Source organism: Pleurodeles waltl, chromosome 6 (genome assembly GCF_031143425.1).
Source record: "Pleurodeles waltl isolate 20211129_DDA chromosome 6, aPleWal1.hap1.20221129, whole genome shotgun sequence".
NCBI classification, from domain to species: Eukaryota; Metazoa; Chordata; class Amphibia; order Caudata; family Salamandridae; genus Pleurodeles; species Pleurodeles waltl.
Genome location: NC_090445.1, coordinates 428,591,164 through 428,617,200, shown reverse-complemented (window position 1 = coordinate 428,617,200; position 26,037 = coordinate 428,591,164). Strand labels below are relative to the sequence as shown.

The window sequence follows — 26,037 nt, the reverse complement described above, 5'->3', positions numbered from 1 at the left end:
ACAGCTCTGTGGGTGTGACCTCCTCAGCCTGGCAAAAGTGCCTTGTGCTGTGGGGGAACATCACTGATTGCCTCAGACCTGGGCGCTTCAGTTTAAGCCCTGAAGTGCCCATGGCCGAGTGTCAATCAGTGACACTTCGTCACAGAGTGGGGTCACCAATCTCACTGAGCCCATCCTACTCTGTGATGAGTGCAGAACTGCTGACTTCCCTTACTGTCTGCATTAGGTCGCAACCCTCCTGGGACCTCCGAGGCTTCCCTCCCTACAGTGAAGGTAAGCTTAACGTGTTTTTTATGTTTCATGCATTCATGCGTATGTATAAGAAGTATGGGTATTTGTAAGTGAGTGTTGTGATTGGATGAGTGTGTGTGTCTGTGTGAATGCATGTGTTTGAGTGTGTATGTGTGCGTGTGGTCTCCTGCCCCCATCTGGTGAGATTACCAGTCACCACTTGAAGACCCTTTGCAAAGGTTGACTGGTCACCTTTCTCTTTCTTATTAGTTGAATGTTAACTGCTACTAATGAGGTGAACCTATGCCCACACAGTGTTAACACGTGTAAAAATTGCAAAGTAATAAAGTAATAGCATCCCAAACTGTGCCGCATCGAGCTGCATAATTTGCCATTTCATGCCACATAATTTAGTCAACACTGGCACATAATTTGGCCTGTCCCTGGTGCATAATTGAAGTGTCCCCGATAGTCGCATTTCACCCTAAATGCACTGTTAAAGCATTTGTTGTTCGAATGTGCTATTTAGCGCCCATCTCCCGCCGCACAGCCTGGTCACGTTCCAACCAGCTGCCCAGCCTCGACTTCCTCTAGCTCTATATCTGTGTTTACATGCGAAGGTAGAGGCCTGTCACAATTATGAGGGGCGCTGTGATTGTTTTGCACCATGATTGTGTTGAATATGTTGCTTGTGCTGTGTTGAACCGTCAGGATCTAAAAGAAAAACTCTACAATCGTCACATAAAGTAATCCTAAGATTTGGGAAAATTCTGTCCCATGACTCTTTTTTAAAGACCTGAAACTTGCTCAGCGCCTACTACAACTTTGATGGGTCTTTTTAGGTTTGCGTGTAATGGCGCTTGCGCCATTCATGGTCTAAGGGGCTTAGATTCAGCCTCCTTCAGCGACTGGCTGTTTTGACTCAGGAGCCTTCAGCCATTGGCTTAATGCTTTGTCAGTGACAGCTTGGAGCAACCTGCACAAGTTATGGAGCCTGAACTTCTTTCTGTTGGCTGTATTCATTTATTCTTTCACCTTTTTAGAATGCACAACGGACTATTTTACATCTGGAGAATACACTTTGTTGTCAGACGTTTAATTCTGTATCTCATCCATGCTTTGTATGCACAGAGCAATATATTTTTCAATGTGCTTCAACTTTTCGGTGCTTCTTCTCTGTGCTGTAACTTTGTAAACAGGTACTTTATTTGACAATATTTGCGTATGGCATTAAACCTATGTAACTGTCTATATTAGAGCATATGCGGTAGAACATTATCATACATTATCGTTTTTCCTAAAACACTTGTTTTGATTGAAAAACAAACTGCAAAATGTCTTCGTTTTTAAATAGTGTTCACCGTGCTTTATTTCTACGGCTAAACCATGCTTCGGATTTTTTTGTTAAGACGAAATATATTTCTGTGTAAAGTGTTCGGCCACCCATTGGGTCTTGTCCGTGCTATATAGCCCTAATAATAAATCGAGCTGGATCATGAGAGGAAGAGTGGTTCTCAGGTCTTGTCCCTCAACTCGGCATAGAGTGTTTTGAGTGGGCATCCACAGAAAGCGCTATGGGGAGACGTGCTGCAGGGGGAGGCGGGTTGTGCTTTCTCCCGCTACACTCCTGGGACAAGCTCCAGTTCCAGGTTTAATGGTAAGAGGTGTTTGCTGGAATAAATTGAGCCCAGGTAGGAACCCATCTGGTGCCCACACTGTGTTCAAGTCTGGAGACAGCTTAATACTGCATTATTCAGAGTTACCATGAAAGTTACTCCAACAGGACCACAGCTGGCTCATGTGTGGTAAATTGACTTTTGTTTTCTATGGTCTTATACGAGCTATCAGAGCCAACTCTACTAGGCCACCCGTCATTGCATAGCTCACGGCATCCAGAGACATTTTAAGGTATGGGCAAAGTGGGCTCTGGCCCAGGGCCCCACCTTTTAAGGGGGGCCCTTGCTATTTGGTCAGGACAGGAGCCTTGGTTAATTTATTTGAATAGTTAACCTGTAATAACTACCTTTACCTCTTTTGGTAATAGAATGTTGGCAGGTATACCACAGCCTCAGACAGGGCTGCCCCATAGTCCACTTCCATGCCAATCTGTTTGCTTAATGTGGATCAAGGGACTCCAAGGGCAACTCAAGACAAGGGTGGGTGTTAGTATGGGTGCTGATTTTAAATAAGCAATTGCCTATCATTTTCTTTCTTTGTTTTACTATTAATTAACTTTTAAAGAATGATCAATGGACGTGATTTAGCTGAAAATGGATCATAAGTGCAAAGATGATGGGAAAAGCCCCCCCAAAATCGGTGTGGCCTTGCTCCCCGAAATCCTAAAAGTGTCCCTGATTGCATCTGGCCCTCACAGCATCTCTGCTGTTGAAGTCAGCTACAACAAGCTGCGTAGAGCACATGCCCTGACTGCACCTTGAACCAGACATAGCTTACTTTGAAGCATGCCATCAAAGATCTCCCTCACTCACTTCATGAACCAGAGATAGCTTACTTTGAAGCGTGCCATCAAAGATCCCCCTCACTCACTAGTCATCTCGCACAGCCTGCCGCTCCTCCAGCTTTAACATCCCAACCAGCTGTGTATCCCTTGCCTGGCTTTAGTTCTCCAGTCTGGCAGTACGAATCCCTTCTAGCTGCACATCCCTTGTCTGGCTGTATGTCTCCTGTTCAGCTTCAGATCTCTTGTCTGGCTGTATGTCTGATGTCCAGGTGCACATCCCTTGTCTGGCTGTATGTCTCCTGTCTAGCTGCACATCCCATTTCTGGCTGCTTGTTTCATCTCCAGGTGCACGTCACTTGTCTGGCTGTAGGTCTCCTGTCTAGCTCCACATCCCTTGTCTGGCTGTATGTCTCCTGTCTAGCTGAACATCCCTTATTGGGTGTATGCCTCATGTCCAGCTACACATCCCTTTTCTGGCTGTACAAATCGTGTCTGGCTGCACATCCCTTGTCTGGCTGTATGTCTAGCTGCACATCCCTTGTTGGGTGTATGTCTCATGTCCATCTGTACATCCCTTTTCTGGCAGTACAAATCCTGTCTAGTTGCACATCCCTTGTCTGGGTGTATGTCTCCTGTCTAGCTGCACATCCCTTGTCTGCTTGTATGCCTCGTGTCTAACTGTTCGTCTACTGTGCAGCAGCACATCTCTCGTCAGACTGCCCCCTCTGTTTGAGTGAACATATCAAGCAAGACCTAGTAATCCTGCATTGGGTTATGCCACATCCTGTAGTCCGTGAGACTGAGATACCTTCCTGAGGCCATCCCTCTTGTGTCTCCCCAGGCCACCTGTGGCTCTTCAGGCTGCCCCCGAATCTCCATCCCCGGGCCATGTCCATCTCTGTGTCTTCTGTCTGCACTGCTGGCTTCCTGTTCACAGGTCATTCCAGGCCCTGGCTACTTCAGATTGCCCTGTTCCCACCAACTGATCCTGGCTGTGTCCCCTCAAACTCACGCTGGATCTGTCTTTGACCCTTTCCTGGCTTGCCTCTCCTCAATCTGCCCATGGCTCGGTGTCTTCAGGTTCACCGATGACTGTCAGGCAATAGCTATTCCAGCAGCCCCTTCCTCCTAAAGCTTAGGCTGGCTCTGTCCCTGCAGGCCCCCTTACTCTGTCTCGTTACCCCACTTCTAACTCTGTGCCCCCCCACCCTCTGGCTACTCCGCATGACCCTGCCTCCTGAGACCGTCTCTAGCCCCGCCTCCCATGCAGTCACTATGGAGTGAAATCCTATTTCCCCCACAGATCTGTGGCCAAACTCCGTTTGTATGTTTCACACCTATTTAGATGGATAAAAGCCAGGTTATGGCGTTTAAGAAGTTTGGCAGCTGTGAATTAAGGACCTGCCTAACCTCAGCGGGACAGACTCTGATAACTACCAGATGCCAGAATTAAAATGGAATGGCCAGCCTCCAAGGCTTTATATTTCAAGGATTCAGGGGTTATCTGAGGATTTCCTTTCACTACACCCTTGTGTGATAGGGTTAAGAAATGAAGTTCAGCTCTGGTTAGAGAAAGGAGGAAATACTAGGTCGTGCATCTTCGAAAGAGGTATATTACCGAATATCACTGGCCTAACTATTTTTGGGACACCCTCCTATTGCAAAAAATGTTCTGCCTTCAAAGGAATATATGAATGTATGAATTTAAGTGAGTGTTTGTTGAGACTTGTAGAACACTGTTATCACCTACCGACCGCACAACAGAACACAGGAACCTAATAACTTCTGCTAAGAGCCATACCATACAAATAACAAAGGAGGGTACATAGGTTATGCCACTCCTGATTGAGAGAGCATCGGGATTCTCATTTGATCAGAGAGATTCATGCTGTAGGAGACTTCATCTGGGATCAACGTTTACCATGGAGAGATTATCGATGAAAGGCTGACAGCGGGGCATTTCTCTCAAGGGATTTCCAATCAGTATTGCACCTTGACCGGATTCTCGAACGAACTTAGGTTTAATCTTCAATTCACATAAAGGACAATAGTACTTTTTTATATTTGTGTTAACAGTTTAAATTCCGAGGTAGGTTTTTCATAGGCCGCTTATGTTATGTTAAGCTGTTTTTGTGTACTTTTGGAGTGACAAGAGGCAGAACGTACCCAGTGAACATCTTCCTGCAGCAGTAGTGGAGGAATCCTTCAATGGTTTCCCAAATTTCTGGAAGTCACCAGTAGCTATTGTTGCATGACTCTCAGTCATGCGCTCGTGGATGTGTCGAGCAGTGGTCCCCTTCGAGGCGTACTGCTTCCTAGCGTCTGCGTGGCTAGTTAAGGAAATTCGTTCTCACCGTCTCTGGGGGTGCCATCACAGGAGCCTTGATTATGCGTGGTTGACCCCTGAAGGGAGTCTTTATAAACTGTCAAATTGGCAGCCCAGAACTTTTCAAACTTTCTGATGGGTAGACCACTGAAGATCCACACACCTCATAAGTGTTCCTAATAAATATTTTCATCGCGGTAGAGACTAGAAATGTAAAATCCACCGATTTCTGGGAAAAGACCTAAAACTTCTGAGAACTGGCAAATGGACTCCCCCGTGAATTTAGCAGGATTTGCAGATCTGCAAGAAGTTCGATGGAAGTCGTAGAGGAACTTGCAAACTGTTACAAAAAATAAGAGCAAACAAAACAGATAGAAGCACATCCTAAGTCTGTGTCTGAGAAACGAGAAACTACAATTCATGCTCGATGCTTCAGTATAAGGAGTCGGTCGCAGTGGAAAGCCTAACCTTAGAATGGCAGTATGATTCTGGCGCGAGGCCTGATTGGCCACCCACGAAATACCGGAGATATGTAACCTGGAAATTCAGAAAAAAAAACGGGGTGGAAGAGTCCTATGTCCCTCTGGGCTGACTGAATTTTGAAAAATTTGTGAATTAAGGTCCACATATCTTGAAAGGCCAAATTAAAGGGCCTTAATGCTATGACTCTTCATCGTTGCAGCCCTCGAATCCTGACCCAGGACTGGGAATAGGAAGTGTAGGACACAGAGTATGCCCAGCATTGCCATAGTCTAATCTTGGGTCCAGAAAGACCGAGGCAAGAGTCTGTGGCCCTGCAGATACTAATCCTGGGAAGGTCCTGCATTTGGAAAGAAGATGCACGGGCTCACCCATGCTTCCAGGCCATGCCACATGATCCCAAAGATCAGGATCCTCCATTATTTCTGTCAACAACTTGAGCTCAATGTGGCACCTCCAGTTTATGACTGCCACTGTGCACTCCTGAGAAGGATCATTTACAGTCTCTCGACTCGGACACAGATTCTGTTCTCTGAGTGTGGACAAAACCCAACCTGAAAACACAAGTTCCATTGCACCCAATGCCAGGGATAGTGAAAATGGCATCATGCCGTCTTTGACCCTACATATCACAGGGTAGGCCGCTTGTCATGCTATACGACCCCCTCCCGATACTGTTCCTGAGGAACTGTGGAAGGGGCAAGGAGTGAATGCTATAGAAAAAAAGCATACCTTTCAGAGCTCTGCTTACTTTCTGTTCAGGCAGGATCTTTTAGGCCCTTTGAGACCAGCAGTGGTAAGGGCAGCAACAGAGGCACCAAAGAACAGCCTCCGGCTAACCTTAAATAATATCCAGGCCTGAGAATTGTGAAGGCAGTTCAATATCTCCAAAACCTCCTTCGTTTGAAATGCTGCCATTTTGGTGGCAGTAACACACAATTAAGGTGAGGAGAAACCAATGCTTTCTTTAGGGGGCAGCAAACGACTCAAGCAGCTATTGAAATCTGAGCAGAAGAAACTAGCTTAGCACTGTGCCAGAAAATTATTTTGGACGAGGACCTAAAAGGGAGCCTGATTTCAGACTGGTAAGCAGGTTTGTAACCATACCAACTGATACCTGCTGAAGCCGGTGAAAGTGTGGTCTGGAAGCTGGAGCGGACATATGCAGTAGTGAAGAGGCAGAATAAATGTGTGCATGGATATAAGGAATCTGCCCAAAGCAAAATTAAGAGCTTTTTTCACCTAACAGCCAGGCTCTCGGTCTCTGACGATATAAACAGCAATAGCAGTGTCAATCAATGATGTGTCATAGGTGAAAATTAACTTTTGATCAGGGAGGACTTGGCAGCCTAACACAGGAACCACACAGACCTTGTGCGGCACGTGTTCTCATACCTAGATTACTACGCCCACCATTACCAACCTCTTTGGAAAGCTGATTACTCACTTTCAATGACATTGTCATTCAAGTACAAATGCTCCAGTGTGGCGCTGATGGGCGGCACAGAGGCCAGTCTGTTGTGGGACAACTGCAGAACCAGCAAATTCGAGACGTTGAAAACGTTCTTGGGTGTGCCTTTGTCAGACAATTGATTGTAGTTTAATCTGATGAAGGCCAGGTGAGGAAAGTCTTTAAAGTAGTCATCAGGTATTTCCTCAATATTGTTCCTGTCCAGAAAAAGCTGGTGGATGCTGCTGGGGACCCCTGATGGCATCTTTCGAAGGATGTTGTGGGCAAGATTCAGCTGCATAAGGTTCTTTAAGCCCTTGAAGGTGTTCTTGTTAAAGATCCCATCGCTAAGCTTGTTGTGGTGAAGGTCCAAAAGCAGCAGGTGCTCCAACTTGTTGAAAACACCCGCAGGAATTTTGGAGATCTGGTTTCTGCTCAACCTCAACTGTTCCAAGTGGGCAGGTAGGAAGGCAGGCAGTTCCTTCAGCTGATTCCTCTCCATGTACAAGAAGGTGAGGTTATCCATCTTCTCCAGGATGTTCTTCTCCACTCTCCTGATGCGGTTGTTGTCCAGGTTGATCCATCTGAGCTCAGTTGCATTCCTGAAGGATTCTTCCTGAAGATCATCAATGAAATTGTTCTGCAGGTAGAGGTACCGGGTGCGGGCAGGGATAATTGGGACCTTTCTCAGGTTTCGGCTGTCACAGTAAATTGCTGATGGGAAATCTGGTGGGCAAAAGCATTCCCGTGGGCAGTCTGGGAAAACGGATGGAGGACCAGGAGGAAGAGGTGGTGGCAGGTCCGTCGGCTCCACAGGTTCTGGAGGAGGTCGGGTGGGCTTCTTGGGTGGCTTCGGCGGCTTGGCCTTCGTTGGCTTTGGTCTGCGTTGCCCATCAACCTCAGAGAACAGTAACAGGATCAGGGGGAACAGCAGAATTAAAAAGGTCTTCATGGTCCAGGATCCCAGCAGCTGGAACACAGAAAGTGCAGAAGAGGCTAGTTAGACATTGTCCAAACCAGTGCTTACACTCTCAGATGCACTAAAAATTTGTTTAACAAGGAGACATAGAAATATGACATTGAGAACAACCCGAATATGTGCTGCAACTTCTAATGATGTTTCCACAGAAAATAGTTCCCTTCATACTTTATAGATCTCTTCCCATGGCGAGTCTGTGAACCCCACTGCCTCAGTCCCTCCTGCTTTCTCTTGTCATTTGACATGTCTCTTGACGTGTCATCTGCCTCTGCTCTAGCATTCTCTGTTTCCCCTTCAGAACAGTGTGTCACTGGGCACGTGGTGGTGCATGGTGAAGAAGTTGTGTGACTTATCAACACAGACTTTGCAAGATGATGCACTAGAAACCTCAATACTTAGCTTGTCTCAAGAAGCAGATGAAAATGGGTACAGATGATGCTTTTGAGTTGTGTGTGTTGAGATTGCTACTGCCAAGCCAGCTTCCCCTAGACAGACTTGGAGAATGCCATGTTGAAAAAGGGCATGACATAAAAGGACCGCTTCTCCTTCCAGTAAGACATCCAGTACAGTGAGATGGCAATCCTTGCACCCATGTGTCTACCAGGCGGATTAAGAACTAGACCTCAAGATAGTAGCTGGAAGTGCTAACTCAGCATTAGATGTGTACAGATGTGTACGTGGGTCACCTGCAAAAGCAGGTATTTTCTGCCATTATAACTTCACTTAGGTTTCAATCCAAAACACACCCCTTAATATGGAACTCCTTACCCCCTCCTCCACAAAGCTTTATAATCACTGGATCTCACACATAGCACATAATACCCCAAAATGGGTGACGATTATTCCTGCTGGCAGTGAGCCATTGAAGAAGGAAGCGAGCCAGCTGTTGAGAGTGCAGTAGAGGAATCAATCTTATTAGGGGTGATGCCTTGTGACTGGCTGCACCCCAACTCCATCGGTCTTTAAGTATACCTGCATTTCTGTAAATCTGCTTACTTTCATGGTTAGCAGTCTGCCTTTGGCCCAGGCCTCGAACCCTTGCACTGTGCTTTTCTGCCCTGACATCCCTTGTGTGGTCTGGTGCTCTTGTTAGACAGTTCTCACGCACTCTGTAAATGTAGCTGACCTCTGTAAACTGAGCGTGCTATCTATTTGGAATTGAAAGGTATCTGTCATCAATCTTCCCTGTACAACTGACAGATAGAAACCCTTTCCGGGACACCAAATGAGCCCTCCCATTGTATTGGTGAGTTTCAGGAGGTTCTTGCAGAAGACTTTAAGAAACAAGCATTGGTAAAGCCAATAGGTGTCACCTACGCAAGAGCTATTTTTTTTGCCAATGTGTTTTAGCCATGTTGTTCACTAGCGCAGCTGCTGTTCAGCATAGCCAAATATTTGTGGCATAGAGGACAGTGGCATGGAGTGTCATAGAGCGGAATGGCGAAGAGTGGAGTAGAGTGTTGTAGAGTGGAGTGACAGAGAGTGTTGTGTATTGGAGTGGCATAGTCTGCAGTCGCATAGAGTGGCATACATTGGATTGACATAGAGTAGAGTGGACTAGCATATAGTGTTTCAGATTACAGTGGTGTAGAGTGCAGTGGCACTGAATTCAGTGGCGTACAATGCAGCATAGTAGAATGCAGTGGTGTAGATTAGAGTGGTGTATAGTAGAGTGCAGTGGTGCAGAGTGAAGTGGTGCATAGTGGAGTGGCACAGAGTAGAGTGGTGCAGAAGTAGAGTGGAAAGGACCCCAGTGACGTAGAGTGCAGTGGGATAGAGTAGAGTGGCGTAGAGTGGTGCAGAGTGGAGTGGCATAGAGTTGAGTGATGCAGAGGGTAGTGGTGCTAAGTAGAGTCAAGTGGCATAGAGTGCAGTGGCGTAGAGTGCCCAGTAGAGTCGAGTGGCATAGAGTACTACAGAGTAGCACAGAGTGGTGCAGATTAGAGTATAGTGCCATAGAGTGCAGTGGTATAGAGTGGAGTAATGCAGAGGAGAGTGGTGTAGAGTTCAGTGGGGGATAATGCAGTATTGCAGAGTGGAGTGTCAGAGTGCAGTGGTGTAGAGTGGAGTAGAGTGGCGTAGAGAGCAGTGGTGTAGAGTACAGTGCAGCGTAGAGTGCAGTGGTCTAGAGTGTAGAGACGAAGAGTGCAATTCTGTATAGTGCACTGGTGTACAGTGCCGTGGTAAAAAGTAGAGTGGCATAGAGTGCAGAGGCATAGAGTGGAGTGGCGTAGATTGCAATGGCTTAGAGTAGATTGCTTCAGGTTAGAGTGAAGTGGCGTATAGTGGAGTTGTGCAGGGTAGAGTGGAGTTGCATAGAGTGGCTTATAGTGTAATGGCATAGAGTAAAATGGTGTAGAGTGCAGTGGCATAGAGTGCAGTCGTTAGTGCACAGTCGATTAGAGTGGTATACAGTGGATGGGGCATATAATGCATGGGCATAGAGCTGAGTGTTGCAGAGTAAATTGAATTGGCGTAGAGTGTATGGGCATAGAATGCAGTGTTGCAGAGTGGCGTAGAGTACAGTGGCATAGAGTGGAGTTATGCAGAGTAGATTTGGTGTGGCTTATACTGGAAAGGTGCAGATTGCAGTGGCAAAGAGTGCAGTAGTGTAGAGCAGAGAGGCAAAGAAAGCATTGGCACAGAGTAGAGTGGTACAGGGTAGAGTAGAGAGGAGTAATGTGAAGTGGCGTAGAATGCGGTGGTATAGAGTGAAGTGGTGCAGAGTGCAGTTGCATGGAGTCGTGCAAAGAGGAGTGGTGCAGAGTAGATTGCAGTGGTGTGGAGTGGTGCAGAGTAGAGTGGAGTGGCACAGAGTGGAATTTTCCTGGTGTGGTAGCACACTGCCATTACAGACAGCACATTTTCAATTGAAATGACCATTGCATTTGCACGGGCATTCAGCATTACTAATAAAACTATACAGTACACAGGCAGAAATGTGTGGAAATTGCATCACCTAGTTTACTGATTCAGTTTGATCATATTAAAGTATTTATTTTCAAAACACTTAAGAAATACAAAAATGTGCTTCATTTGTGCATTCATAATTCTGATATTTTCTGAAATACTTAAACAGTTCATTTAAATGTTGTATACTAGAAAAAAAACCTCTTTCTTACCCCCAGTATCCAACAAGATTGTCGCATAAATCCTCTCACTTTGAAATCAGAGAAAGAACAGTAAACAAGAGCGCTTGGAAGTCAGCGCCTGACATTTTACATCAGTCTTTGAGTGCACAGCAAACGTGACGAGGTTGACGAGGTAAGAACAAAATTTAAAGGCCCGTTAACAGAAAGCGAGTTTGTGGAAGGATACAGAAAACACAGTTTAGGCCAGTGGTCCCCAACCTGTGGTCCGGGGACCCCTTGGGGTCTGCGAAGCCTTCTCAGGGGGTCCGCAACTGCTTAGGAAATTAAAATATATTAACAAATATTGACAAATTAGGTCCCCAGCTTCCAGTAATGACTCAGGCGGGGATCCCCGGATTCCAATTATGATTCAGTGGGGGTCCCTGGGTTCTATTAATGTTAAAACGGGGGTCCATATAAATCAAAAGGTTGGGAACCACTGGTTTAGGCAATGGCAGGGAACGAACTGAGCCTGGAGAGCCTAAAGCAAATAAATCCAGCAAATCAATCAATCAATCATTGGATTTATAAAGCGCACTACGTACCCGTGAGGGTTTGAAGGCGCTGGGGGGGGGGGGGAGGTGTTGTTACTGGTTGAAGAGCCAGGTCTTGAGGAGTCTTCTGAAGGTGAGTAGGTCTTGAGTCTGTCGTAGTTTGGTGGGGAGGGTGTTCCAGGTTTTGGCGGCGAGGTATGAGAAGGATCTGCCCCCGGAGGTCTTTCTTCGGATGCGGGGGATGACCGGGAGGGCGAGGTTAGTGGAGCGGAGCTGACGGGTGGGGCTGTAGAAGCTGAGTCTGTTGTTTAGGTAGGCTGGTCCGGTGTCGTGGAGCACTTTGTGGGCATGGGTAAGAAGCTTGAAAGTGATCCTTTTGTCCACAGCAAATGGAAAACCAGAAAATATGGGTTGCAAACCACAAAGCCAATGGCAATGAACAAGCGGAATGCATTCCTAGGTCAACTTTCTGAAAGTCCCCAAGATGTCTTTAGCAAACCAGACAGCTGTGCTGTCTGGTAGGCTGCGCCCTAAAAATGATCTGAAAAGTGGCATTATGTCATGCACATATTGTCAGGAATGTTGGTCGGCTCAAGGCTCTCTTTCAGTGGTAGCTGAACACACTCTCCTAAAGACAGGGTTCCATGAAGCTGGCACGAGATGTCGTGCACATTGTGTTTCTTGGTGTTCGTTTCACTATTGTCCCATAAGCAGAGTTCAAGTAGCATGTACCAGAAGGCTAATGAAAAAAACACTCTGGGCTAGGTGGTGTGCTCAGGGTCGTGCTGTCCTATAGGGCAATCAAGCAGTGCATATAGGGCTGGGCTGACAAGTCAGTGTATGGTCTGCTTTTTGGCTCTTTGTGGGCCTGTTTTATGGTCTGATGTGCCGTTTTTTACTGTTAATTTCTCTGAAATTACCAAAAACTCTGCCTGCAGCTAGCTCAAAAGCGTGCAGTCTCTCATAGCTTGCAAAACACCTATACAGCTTGCCATTTGCACTTTGAAAACCGCCCTGATTTGAAAAATGTGGACAACTTGAAAATGGCACTGATTTGAAAAATGTGGGCCACTTATTGCACTAGATGATTCACTAATGTGGAGGCACTTATAATTTGTTTCCCGAGGCCTATTTTCTGTCCCAGTCCAACCTCGGATCTCTCACTCCTTGCATCAAGCAACTCTATGCAACAAACTCCCCAGCCTCTGACGACCCCTCTATCAAGCCCCTATACCCTCCGCACACAGAATGCACACCCTGTGATTCTCTACAGCCTGTTTCTCTTACAGTTGCAATCCTCTTTATGGTTAATGGATGGTTAATGTACCTGCACCAGAGCATTGCATTCACTGTTCGATCTCACGTTTGCATTCAAATAGAATGTAGCAGATTAATGCTTTTTTTTACAGATATCATTGTGTAAGTTGTGCCCTCACTTGATCCTTTCCTTTGACGTCTACCTGAAGGCCCTTCATCACCTGCTGCGTTGGGCGGATGTGTTGACTTGGACTTGGTGTCTCCATCCCCTTCCTGCCTCAGCCTAGTTCCATCTACCTATTTTAGGGTCGAGTCGGCAAGTGCATGCACCAGCGCATCTGTCTCACATGCGAGACACTGTTGTGGCTTGGAGCCCGCCTGTCGCTCACCATTTTTGGTCTGCGTGGCACTTTTCTTTACGGCCTTGTAATTTGTCAAGGCATGCCTGGCATCATTTCCATTCCTCTGTGTGGAGCAGGGATCAAGCATTTAATTGATTTCAACTTAATTAGTGCCTGCCCGCTGCTACTGACGTGGTCGAGATACTATTTTGTTCTAACTTCCCGTGCCCCGCAAACAGAAGGCTTGTGACTGGCAAAAACGTACCCAGCAGGACAAACAAAATTGCAAAGTTTTATTTTTAAATCTAACTTTATTTTATTTTGTTAAGTCATAGTTTCTCAGTTTCCACTCTTGTTTTTCTTTTGTTTTTGCTCGTAGGCGCTTTTGTCAAAATATGACAATTAACTTGTTCGAAATATGCAAGACCTACTGCATTGCAAATGCTTGTTATAATTATCTCCCTTCAAGTCATCGCATCACTGGGTCCTGTGGTATGTCAGTGATTAATGTAACAATTCAGAGGCCATCAACATGCCATCCCGATGGTTCACTGTTTACTAGATCAGAAGTATATCTAGCTCAGACCACACCCTTCACGTTAAATACAATTCCTGTTCCTGTGAAAAGCAGAATACAGATCAAAGGCTTTTGGCTGTCTAAATGTTTGCTGCTTTAGTGGTACATACTTGCAAGATATTCTGATAGATGATAGCCTCTCGTTAATCTGTCTAGCTACTTTTTGAGGCATCCTGGCCTAGCACCGGACATAGCGGACATTTAGGGCCTGATTCTAACTTTGGAGGACGGTGTTAAACCGTCCCAAAAGTGGCGGATATACCACCTACCGTATTACGAGTTCCATAGGATATAATGGACTCGTAATACGGTAGGTGGTATATCCGCCACTTTTGGGACGGTTTAACACCGTCCTCCAAAGTTAGAATCAGGCCCTTAGTCTTCAAGATCAGAATCTCCATAGGCATGTACAGCTCCCAGAGAAGCAACATGGCAAAGTTGGAAAAAAACACAGAAAGAAACTTTCCTATGCTAAGCCCGAGAATCTGGGAAAAGATCCCAGTACAGATCTGACGATCACCCTCCCTCCTCCTGCTCCACAGCCTCTATGAACATCATTTTGCTGCACCCTAAGCCCTCCGCCCCCCCGACCATTCCTTTCCACTTTTTACCCCTAAGAGGCACTTTCTTCCTTTAATTACCCACCCGCCATGCCCCTCTCTGGGGAAGGATGCTTCGGGTCAGAGATCCCCGCTCTTCTGTCGATAATAATGCGTAGCACATGTGCATCAAACAAAACTGTGTGCAACAGCCCATGTTCAACAGAAAATACTGCTCTACAGATGTTGAATAAATAACAACAAGGAGTAGAACTGAGCATACAAAGAAAACATGTTATTTATAAGTAATGCAATACTTTCACCCACATTGAATATGTAAAGTAACAACACACTCCGGATACGTTGTAATTAACTTTTAATCTCTGTACCATTGAGTACTACTTTTTTTTTAGGGTAAATCGTTGCAGATGGTGCATTTTTAAGTAAATGACGTCAGTTCCATTGACAAAGCATTGAACAACAGGAATGGCATTACTTTCACAAGCAGCGTCTGAGAACGGTGATGGTAAATACGGATTTCATAGCTCGGTAGGCAGTAACACTGGTTAAAGAATGTTATTCTTAGAATACTACAGATCTGTGCCTAAGGAGTCAGGGTTGTCACCAGGCACTTTTTGGAGGTTTGGGACAAATTGTGCATTTGTAGGACTGAAAGACAGATTTGCAGGTATTTCGTAGATTCCTCACGAGGATTTTGAAGGAATTAGAGGTAGTGGCAAATACTGTATTTTTATAGTAGGCTGACGATATTGGTTAAAACTTGTTAAGGTGCAAACATTCCTTGACACAAAATGGGGGACAGAATATGCTCACATATGAGGTACACACCCCCATTAAATGTTAGGGAAATGTGTGGCAAATGGTGCATTCATAGCATGATGGTTTGGTCCTATTATAGAATGTAAGGAATACTTGGCTGCAGATTGTAGGATTTAAAAACATTTTACGTGGGGTGGACTAGCTGTCCTGCTAATTAAGTGGCAAATATTCCTGACGGCTCTCGGAAATGTTTATAAATGGTGCACTTTGGTCTGATTTAAAATCTACTTTAGAAAGGAAGCACATTATGCAACTATCAGTGGTTTTAGCATAGCTTAGAGCAAACGTTACTAGCGAGTTTGAAGTACATCTTGATTAATAAAGTGACAACTGAGAGATGTCTGCAGACGAAACCTAAAAGCAGAGAAGTTGCAGAGCTCCACTGAGAGAGGTAGCAGTGTGATGTCAACCTCTTTCTCAGAAGGCTATTGCGCACCCAAGGCAGAAGGGACATCCCTTCTGTTCTTTTTTCTCATCTGTTTTTTATCTGTACAGAGCAATAACTGAAAACTATATAAGTGAGGAACTTGGAAGATTTTCTGTCAATTAATGTGATTGCCCTGATGAAGATCTGAAAATCGTGAAACATGTTAGCAATTTGTACAAACAAAGGACTAATACTGATCATTTGTATTTGTAATCATCTGACATGCTACTAGAAACTATACTTGGGTGTATCCACCATATATTTTGTATTTCTCTAATGTGGTCATGGACAAAAGATCACGAAGTCTGATTAGGTCGAGCACCAAGCGCTTTGACATGTTGTAAGTATTGTGGGCTTTTAATCATGCCCTTCTCACGTCCATCACTTTCATTTGTTCCTGGGCTTGCGTTTCAAAAATTACTTGAGGTCATTAGTAAATGCTTTACGTTTGTCCGGCCTTGAAGCTGTTTTTGTCACGTCTTGCAGACTGCCCCTGTTACATGTATTAGTGCATGATTGCCGATATGCTTCAGAGTGGACAAACTATTTTTTTTCTTTTGTCTCTCCCCTTCGTGCTGCATGGCGGCCATGGTGCTCACAGCGCGAACAAACACAACAACGTGAACATGATCTGCGGTATTGCAGTGCTGGTCACATTGTTCACAGTTATCAAATCAGAGTAACTTTTTGTGGCACTCCCCTTAACCCATTCGCTTCTGGGCCTTTTCCCCCTCCTGTGCAGAACCTTTTTTGGGCTATTTGGGGTAGTTTGCACTCATAACTTTTTGTCCACATAAGTTATTCATGACAAATTTGCGTCCTTTTTTCCAACATCCTAAGGTTTCTAAAGGTACCCAGAGTTTGTAGGTTCCCCTGGAAGAGACCAAGAAATTTGCCACAATACAGCTAAAATTTCATTTTTTGGGGAATAATTGGGAAAAGTGCTGCAGAAGAAAGCATGTTTTTTTTTTACCTGGACATGGCATCAACAAATGGTTTGTGGTGCTAAAATCACCATCTTCCCAGCTTTCAGGAACAGGCAGACTTGATTCAGAAAACCACATTTTTCAACACAATTTTGGCATTTTACTGGGACATACCCCATTTTTACTGTTTTTTGTGCTTTCAGCCTCCGTCCAGTTAGTTACAGATATGGGTATGAAACCAATGCTGGATCCCGGACAGCTAAACATTTCTGAAAAGTAGATAGAATTATGAATTCAACAAGGGGTCATTTGTGTAGATCCTTCAAGGGTTTTCTACAGAAGGTAACAGCTAAAATACAAAAATATTGAAATTGAGGTAAAAAAAGAGCCGTTTCTGTTCACGTCTTCTTCTATAACTTTATCCAGCTATGGCAGATTTTTTAAAGCAATATACTGTTACATCTGCTGGACTCTTCTGGTTGTGGGGATATTTAGGGCTTGTAGGTTCATCAAGAACCGTAGGGACCCAGAGCCAATAAATGAGCTGCACCTTGCAGTGAGTTTTCTTTGTATACCAGTTATACAGCAATTCATTTGGTGAAATATAAAGAATGAAAAATAGGTATCAAAGAAACCTTTGTATTTCCAAAATGGGCACAAGATAAGGTGTTGAGAAGCAGTATTTGCACATCTCTGAATTCCGGCATCTCCATACTAGCATGTGAAATACAGGGCATTTCTCAAATAGACTTCTTTTTTACATTTGGAAGGGAAAAATGCAGAGAAAGACAAGGGGCAATAACACTTGTTCTTCTAGTCATTGTTCCCCCAAGTCTCCCAATAAAAGTGGTACCTCACTTTCGTGGGTAGGCCTAGTGCCTGCGACAGGAAACGCAACATGGACACATCATATTTTTACATTGAAATCTGACGTGTTTTTTGGAACATGCCTAGCTGTGGATTTTGGCCTCTAGCTCAGCCGACACCTAGGAAAACCTAGCAAACCTGTGCATTTTTAAAAACTAGACGCCTGGGGGAATCCAGGAAGGGGTGACTTGTGGGGCTTTCACCAGGTTATGTTGCCCAGAGTCCTTTGCAAACCTCAAACTTTGTCTAAAAATCACTTTTCCCTCAAATTTCGATGCTGCAAAGTTCTGAATCTGAAAAGAGCCATACACTTCCATCCACCCAGCATTCCTCTAAGTCTCCCGATAAAAATGGTACCTCACTTGTGTGGGTAGGCTTAGTGCCCGAACAGGAAATGCCCCAAAACACTATGTGGACACCTCACATTTTCCAAAAGAAAACTGACATGTTTTTTGCAAAGTGCCTGGCTGTAGATTATGGCCTCTAGTTCCGCCGGCACGTCGGAAAACCTAGCAAACTTATACAGTTTTGAAAACTAGACACCTCGGGGACTTCAAAATGGGGTGACTTGTGGGGCTCTCACCAGGTTCTGTTTCCCAGAATCCTTTGCAAACCTCAAAATTTTGCAAAAAACACTTTTTCCTCACATTTTGGTGATAGAAAGTTCTGAAATCTGATAAGAGCCACACGTCTCCTTCCACCCAGCCTTCCCCCAAGTCTCCCGATAAAAATGGCACCTCACTTGTGTTGGTAGGCCTAGTGCCTGTGACAGGAAACCCCAAAACGCAACATGGACACATCAAATTTTTACATTGAAAACTGACGTGTTTTTTGGAAAGTGCCTAGCAGTGGATCTTGGCCCTAGCTCAGCCAGAAACTAGGAAAACATACCGAACCTGTGCTTTTTTTAAAAACTAGACACCTATGAGAACCCAGGATGGGGTAACTTGTGGCACTCTCACCAGGTTCTGCTACCCAGAATTCTTTGCAAACCTCAAAATTTGGCAAAAAAAACACCTTTTCCTTTTATTTCCGTGATAGAAACTTCTGGAATCTGAGAGAAGCCACACATTTCCTTCCACCCAGCATCCCCCCAAATCTCCCAATAAGGCCTAGTGCCCGTGCCAGGAAATGCCCCAAAACACAACATGGACACATCAAAATGATCTATTACAAAACTACCTGTTTTTGCAAGGGGGGCACCTGCGTTTTTGTTCCTGGGCTCAGCAGCCATCCAGGGAAACCTACCGAACCCAGACATTTCTGAAACTAGACACCTGAGTGAGTTCAGGGAGATGTGACCTACATGGATCCCCCACTGTTTTTTTAACCAGAATCTTCAGCAAACCTCAGATTTACCCCCCAAAAATCAAATTTTTATCACATTTTTGTGTGGGATTACAGCACTGGCACACCACCCAACGTTCCTCAGACCCCCGATAAATATGATACCTCACTTGTGTAGGGGGGAAGAAACGGCCTAAAATATATTTGGCCCCCTGGGGAGCAACCCTTGCTAAAGGGGCCACTCCCCTTCTTTGTTTACTATGTGTATATAAAAATCCCTGGTGTCTAGTGGCATTCCTGCAGCACGGTCGCTATGCGATTGTGCTGCTGGAATGCTCAGAGAGACATGAAAAAGAAAGGAGCAGCCTTTCCCTTCTTTTTCATGGCTCTCTGACCTCACCTGCCCCGTTACAGAGGAGAAACTAATCCGTTTTTCTTCAGTTGCGCTAGAAGCTTTGCTTCCAGCGCGATGGGGCGAACTCTGATCGTGTGCTGATGTCATCAGATGTCACTTGGAGGGAAGGGGGGGTCAGGGGAAGCATTTCCCCTGCCATCCCTGCCCAGGGGAGGGGTGTGGGAGGCTAGTGCTCCCGACGTTGGCCGGGTGCAGGATGAACTGGTCTCGTCCTTGGCACACAAGCGCCGTAGCCGAGGATGAGACCAGCTCGTCTGCGGCACCCAAGGGGTTAAAACACTTGAAATTGATCAGACTTTACATAAAACAGAAATCCTCAAAGCGAAAGCAGGTCTCCTGGCAGGGCATTACTTTTACAAAACATTTTTGCTCCTAACTCAGCCTGTGGTGGGCCTAGGCTAATGGGGCCACCTACAAAACGTTCAGCACGTCTTGTTCTTTCTGTCTACATCATCCCTGGGTCACTACACTAGGTCAGTGAGGACCCCAAAATAATAACCCCTCCCACTATTCAATGTCTTTTTAAGCGTTCTCATGGCTGGAACATTTGTTTCATAGCTGGGAAAAGCTTGTGTTTTAAGGGTCTTGTTTGTAATATCATTGTCATAGGCCTGTTACCCTGAAAATGTACTATGAACCTTTGGGGGCTAAATATATAGTTACACAGCATTATTTAATGCAATTTTTTCTGTGTGGTTATGTCTTCTAGGGACTAGCTATATAGATACATGACTATGTTTCTTACAAACGCTATTTTCATTGTTGTGTCTTCTATGGGCTTTTCTAAGCATTATAGTCATATCAACATGCTAAAATATTTGTGGCAAGGAAATTTGCTCGATAATGCTTTGCAGGGCACTACTTTCACAAAACATTGCTCATAATGCAGCCTGTGGTGATACTAGGACAATGGGACCACATTCAAAACATTGACCAAAATGTGCTCTTTTTGTCCCCATCACCTCTGGGTCCCCACACTATGTTAGTGGGGACTACAAAATAATAACCCCTGCAACCATTTATTATCTTTTTAAGCTGTCTTATGGCTGGAACATTTGTTTTACAGTAGGGAGAAGTTATGTTTTATGTGCCTTGTTTGTAATATCATTGCAATAGGCCTGCTAGTCTTGAAAACATGTGTAATGTGCTATGTCCTCTAGGGCCTAAGTATATGGTTACACTGCATTACTTTCTCCTGTTTTTTCATACGGATATGCCCTCTAGGGGCTAACATTATGGATACACGACCATGTTTCTTACAAATGATATTTTTGTTATGGTGCCCTCTTGGGGCTGTTTTAGGTATTACAGTCTAATGCCCAAGGTTTATTTCTGATAAAGGTTTATATGATAATTGTGTATGTTTTAATAATCTCCCCTTATGACAATTATAAACCATGATTCAGGTTAACGTAACATCCTTATTACAATATGACTGTTTGAACACTCTTGATATGTTTAGGTGACCTGTCTAGTTTATTTCTCCTCTGTGGCTGTTGTGTATAATTTTTTGGGGAATTGTGTTAGCCAGCCAGCAACTCTGATGGTGGGGGGTGAAAGTGATATTCTATTGGAATTAGCATGGCAGATTTAAATTAAGATGTTAAATGACATTATGTTCATTTTTTGCTGCAGATAGAGGAAGAAGGTAAATGGGAGTGTTTTAGTTACATGCAGGGCCACTGGCAGGATGTGGTAGGAAAAGACAAACTTATGAGTCAGGATTGACCAATTTATGTGGCAAGAAAAGTCCAGTTATGAATTTACAATGCCAGTAGCTCTAACTCAAGCAAATGTGAGACCTATTGCATTGCAAATGCTTGTTCACCTTTGGGCTGGTCCATGGTTGCCCGTAGTATGCATCTAAGGCACTTATCATGCTGCATGTGCAGCACAGCTGAAAAGGGAACTAGAGATCAACATTTTAGGGTGTGCAGGCAGTCTGTTTATCAGCACTGTCCCATAGTGTAAGTGCTCACAAGCAGTGCCAATGTGCAGGCAGGGGTGTCAATCTATAGTTGCAGCTAGTGTCAGGGTGTGCTTGCAATCTGTACTGAATCTGCAGGCAGGCAAGGTCAGTGTATGTGCTTGCAGGCAGTCTCAGGAATCTGTTTTCGGGCAGTGCGTAGTTGCAGGCAAACAATATCAGTCTGTGCTCGCAGGCAGTATCAGGATGTATTTGCAGGCAGTGACAGGCCTACAGTTAGGGGTGGTCAGTCAGTGCAGGCAGGCAGGCAGTCTCTGGGTGTGCCCACAGAAAGTGTGTCGCCCGTCAGTACCACAGGGAGGTTGGCTCAGGAATGCTTAGAGGTGATGTCAGGCTTGCAGGCAGGCAGGGCCAGTCTATGCTTGCATACAGTCTCATGGCTGTAGAGAGCCACCTGGGCACTCTTATACTTTGTTGCTATGTCGGGTCAGGTGGGCTGTGCTCAGGCAGAAGATATAAATAAACGGCCGAGCTGGTGACCCCAGCAGTGCAGCAGATAACTCCTGTGTGTGGTGTCTCTTGTGTATGCACGCGCTACGACTGCGCAGGATGGACAGGCCGCACATTACATTGGTGATGAGGCGGCATGTTGCCACCGTGCCCGCCACCAGTGACTGCAGAGTGCGGTGCTGCGAGCGGCTGCAATTCACCTCAGCAGAGCAGGCCGGCCGACCGGCACGTGGTGGCCTGGCCATGCCTGGGTGCATGTGGCCCACCACGCCAGTGCACCGCCCCAGGTGCAATACCCGCTGTCATCCTGTGCCGGCTGCTACCAGAAGGGACAGTGCGTCCAACCCGGTCAGGTGCGTGGAGGAGGCATGCATGATGATGAAGCGGAAGGCCCAGCAGGCGGGCTCTGGAAGCGGCGCTTCGTGGCAGCGAGACCTCGCTGTGTGGCCCCGCCCCATGCCTGTTTGCAACGTGCACCACAGCATTCTGGCCCTGGAGGACCCGGTGCATGAGCTGGAGCCTTTGTTCCTTCCTCAAGCCTTCACCAAGCAAGGACATTAAATAGTAGCACTTGGTCTGGTGGACGTATGGAAAAAAGAAAAAAGAAGGAAACAACAAAGGACCAAACCGTAGAAAAAAACTGAATAGAGCACATGGGACACGCAAGTTAAGTAACAAGGGCGTGTCACAGCAGCAAGCACCACCCGTTGCAGGGGCCCACTCTGCAGTAACATTACTACCCCCCCTTTAGTCAGTTAGCTCATCCTGCCACGGCGGCGCCACGCTGGCGCCATTGGCTCAGCCGCCTGAATAATTACTTCTGCACCGCAAGGGAGTCAGATGGGGGTGTGCAGAGATCTCTCATGCTGCACCTGGGTGGAGAACTATATGAACTTTTCCAAACACTGACCAATACAGGGGCCCGGGACGATTTTGATGCTGCAGTGGCCGCGCTAAACCTGTGTTTCAATCCCCAGTTGAACCCGGATTATGAGAGTTTTAAGCTCAGACAAGCGCAACAAACTGACATGGAGTCGGTCGACATGTTTTATGCGAGGTTGAGGAAGTTGGCAAGCACTTGCTTAGGTCTTAACCAGCATGAAAAGATCCATGCACAAATCATCCAGGGGTGTAGGTCCAACATGCTACATAAACTCATCCTCAAACAACCCAGAATTACACTTGACGAGATCCTGACATTGGCTCTCTCACATGAGTTCTCAGCCAGCCGGGCTGACGCAATGGCTGCCAATTGAGTGCAGGGCACGATGATGCCCAATTCTGTGCGACCTGCCGTTGTGAAGGAAGAACAGGTGGAGGCCCTACAAACGCACCAATACCCCCTGCATCAGCTGCGCCAAATGAGGCAGAGTGAGAAGGAGTGTGGCAGCTGCAGGCTGGAACATTGAACATTGGAAAGATTTCCTTCGAAAAGGAAGGTCTGTTCAAAATGTGGGAAAGTGAACCACTTTGCGAAGGTGTGCATTGGGGGGCAGCCCACGCAGAAACCGATGCCGGCGGGAAGGATAGCCATGCAGCAGCTAGAGATGGAGGACATAGCAAGGGCAGATGGTGCAGAAGTGCATGTGGGAAGTGTACCCTACGAAGACGAAGGTGAGGAAGACATCTTCATCCTCTTGTTTGCTGGCTGGCAGAAACAGAAGCGAAGCGCCCCCAATGTGCACAGAAGACATCAATGGCACCCCAGCAACAGTCTTAATTGACATGGGAACCTCATTCAATGTCATAGACATTGGTCAGAATCAACAATTGTCGCCCTGCCCCAAAATAACGCCGTGCCACACCAAGATCTACACATATGACGGGCGCAAACCGTTGCCCCTCTGTGGTGCCATTGAGGTAACAGTTTCCTGCAAAGGGCAGGTGACTAAGGGCAAGTTCCAAGTGGTTGAAGGGAAGAGAGGGACATTGCTTGGGTGCAATACCACCGAAGACCTCGAGCTCATCTTCTTTGCTCGACAAGTTCATGACACTCAGGCTGACTCGCTGTTGAACGAGTTCCTGCAACTTTTCAATGGACTAAGCAAGCTCAAGGGGAAGCAATTCATGTTTCATGTCGACCCAAAGGTGCAGCTCATGGCAATACACCATCGCTGTGTCCCATTTCATGTACGGGACACCATGGAGAAGGAGCTACAGCTCCTGGAAGATCGGGCGTGATCAAGAAGGTCACTGGACCAACCCCGTGGGTGTCACTGTTGGTGATTGCTCCAAAGCCACCAGGAGCCATCCGCTTGTGTGTAGATATGCGGTTCCCACCATGCCTACCATGGACAACATTATTGCTGGTTTGAATGGAACCCAGTGGTTTTAGAAACTGGACCTGAACGCAGGATATCATCAGTTGGAGCTTGTCCCTGAAAGTCAAAATATCACAACATTCTCCACACATGTGGGGCTGCGCAAGCTGAGGTTTTTCAGAACGCTATAGGAGAACCCGTGTCAGGACTCGAAGAAGTACTCGGTCTGAGCGACAACATTCTCAACACGACTAAGGTGAGAAGCTTTCTGGGTATGGTGATCTATTGCAGGCATTTAATTCCCTATCTGGCCACCATGGCCGAGCCCCTACGACAACTCCCAAGGGTGTACAGTACATGGAACCCGAGCGAGGAGGCAGGGCAGGCGTTTCAAAAGTTTAAGGAGGCCCTGTTGGACAAGGCCACAATGGCGTATTTCAACCCGTTGAGGAACACTGAAGTGGGTGTCAATGCCAGTCCGGTGGGGCTGGGTGCGGTCCTGCTACAAGAACGTACGGACCAGGAGTGGGTGCCCGTGGCATATGCCAGTAGAGCACTGTCATCTACAGAATCCCGGTACGCTCAGATCAAGCGGGAGGTGCTGGCTATCTGCTGGGCATGTCAGCACTTTCATCTGTATTTGTACAGACATGAATTTCAGGTGGTCACCGACCACAAGCCTCTGGTCTCCCTGTTTGCTGGGTCGACCCCTCTGGCCCTTCAGTCGTACCGATTCTGTGTCATCTACTGGCCTGGTGTAGACAACTCAGCTGACTATCTCTCACGACATCCGCCAGAGTGCCTACCCATTGAGACACAGGAAGAAGAGACTGAGGGGATGGAGAGTTTTGTCAGAATGGTTGTGCAAGCGGCGTGCCTAGCTGCCATGCCAATATCTGAAATAGTGGAAGCCTTGAGCCAAGATCCTGTCATGAACTGCACGAAAGATGCGTTGGTCCGGTGAGGGTGGTAACACTTCCTGGATGGTTCTCGGGGTTTTGACCACAGCGAGCGGCTGTCTATGCAAATGACCTGGAAGGTCCGAAATGAGCTGTCCATGGAGAATGAAGGTCTCCTTCTGCGTGGTCGGAGGATCGTGATTCCAAGAAACCTTTGGGACAGAGTGGTTGAGCTGGCCCACCAAGGGCACCAAGGGGCGGCCAAGACCAAAGCCCGCCTCCGGAGCAAGGTCAGATTTCCCGGTATGAACACCACCGTGGATGAGCGAGTGCGGGGATGCCATTCCTGCGTATTACAGCCATTAGTCAGTTGAGTGCTCTGGTCCTCACTGAAGCCCCTGTCACCAAGTCTTGCACCAAAATAAGTATGGACTTTGGGAGCTTTCCTGATGGGCGACTGACTCTCATCATGATTGACTCGTACACCCATTTTCCCGTTATAGAACTAGTCGCCTCCGCGGCCTTTGAACAAGTGCGACCAATGATTGAAAAGTCCTTCCTCATGCTCGGCCTCCTGGAGGAGGTCCGGACCGACAATGGTCTGCCCTTTCATGGACAAGAGTTTGGAGACTCCCTGCACCAGTTAGCCATCCATCATCGACGGATCACGCCATAATGGCCTCAGGCTAACGGGGATTTGGAGAGATTTATGCGGACACTCAACCGAGCCCTGCAAATTGGGGTCGACCAAGGCGATGATGCCGAGTGGTGCATGTACAAATTTCTACAAGCCTATCGCCAGACACCTCATAGCACCAGCTTGTGCACCCCTGCAGCCCTCATGTTCTGGCAGCCCCCTCGGGATTACATACCTGTTGACTCCCAGTGGCAGACAGGGGAGATGGATGTGGAAGCTGTGCATAACAAAAGAAGGACAACTAATGAAAGAGCCAGTGACCGAAGGAGGACAAGGCTCCCAGATATCAAGAGGGGCAACACTATGGTGGTGAAGGATCGCCATCGTGGACTGAAGTTCAGGACTCTGTATGAGTCAGAGGTGTGGACTGTGATGAAGGTGCATGGGACCATGGTGACAGCCCAGTGAGGAGAACAGAGGGTCACCTGCAATGTGTCGTGTTTCAAGCGGGTCGAAATGTCTGGTGAGAGCATGACTGATGAAGTGGCTGAAGAAGAAGTGGAACCTGGAGAACTTTCTGGCAATGCTGCTCCTAGCAGACTCCCTGACGTGAGCCCGGTCTTGCCACCGACCGAGGAAGAACCCAGCCCTGGCAAGAGTGACAGCCGTCACATGCGGTATCGTCTGAGGCCCAATCAGGCACCCAGCCAGAGATTGAAAGATTTTGTGTGTTAACTTGTAAGATGACCATCGGCAGTCATTTGTTCTTTCCTGA

At 46.5% G+C, this 26,037-nt stretch overlaps 1 protein-coding gene across 2 annotated transcripts in view; it reads right to left on the bottom strand.

Annotated features, from left to right (window-relative positions):
• The window catches only part of PRELP (proline and arginine rich end leucine rich repeat protein), a 78,100-nt gene that overhangs the window by 11,416 nt on the left and 40,647 nt on the right, over positions 1-26,037 (bottom strand). For both annotated transcript variants that reach the window (XM_069238442.1, XM_069238443.1), the window contains exon 2: positions 6,946-7,918. In XM_069238442.1, coding sequence (XP_069094543.1) covers positions 6,946-7,900 — 955 coding nt within the window. In that variant the 5' untranslated portion in view covers positions 7,901-7,918. The remainder of the gene's footprint in view (positions 1-6,945; positions 7,919-26,037) is intronic.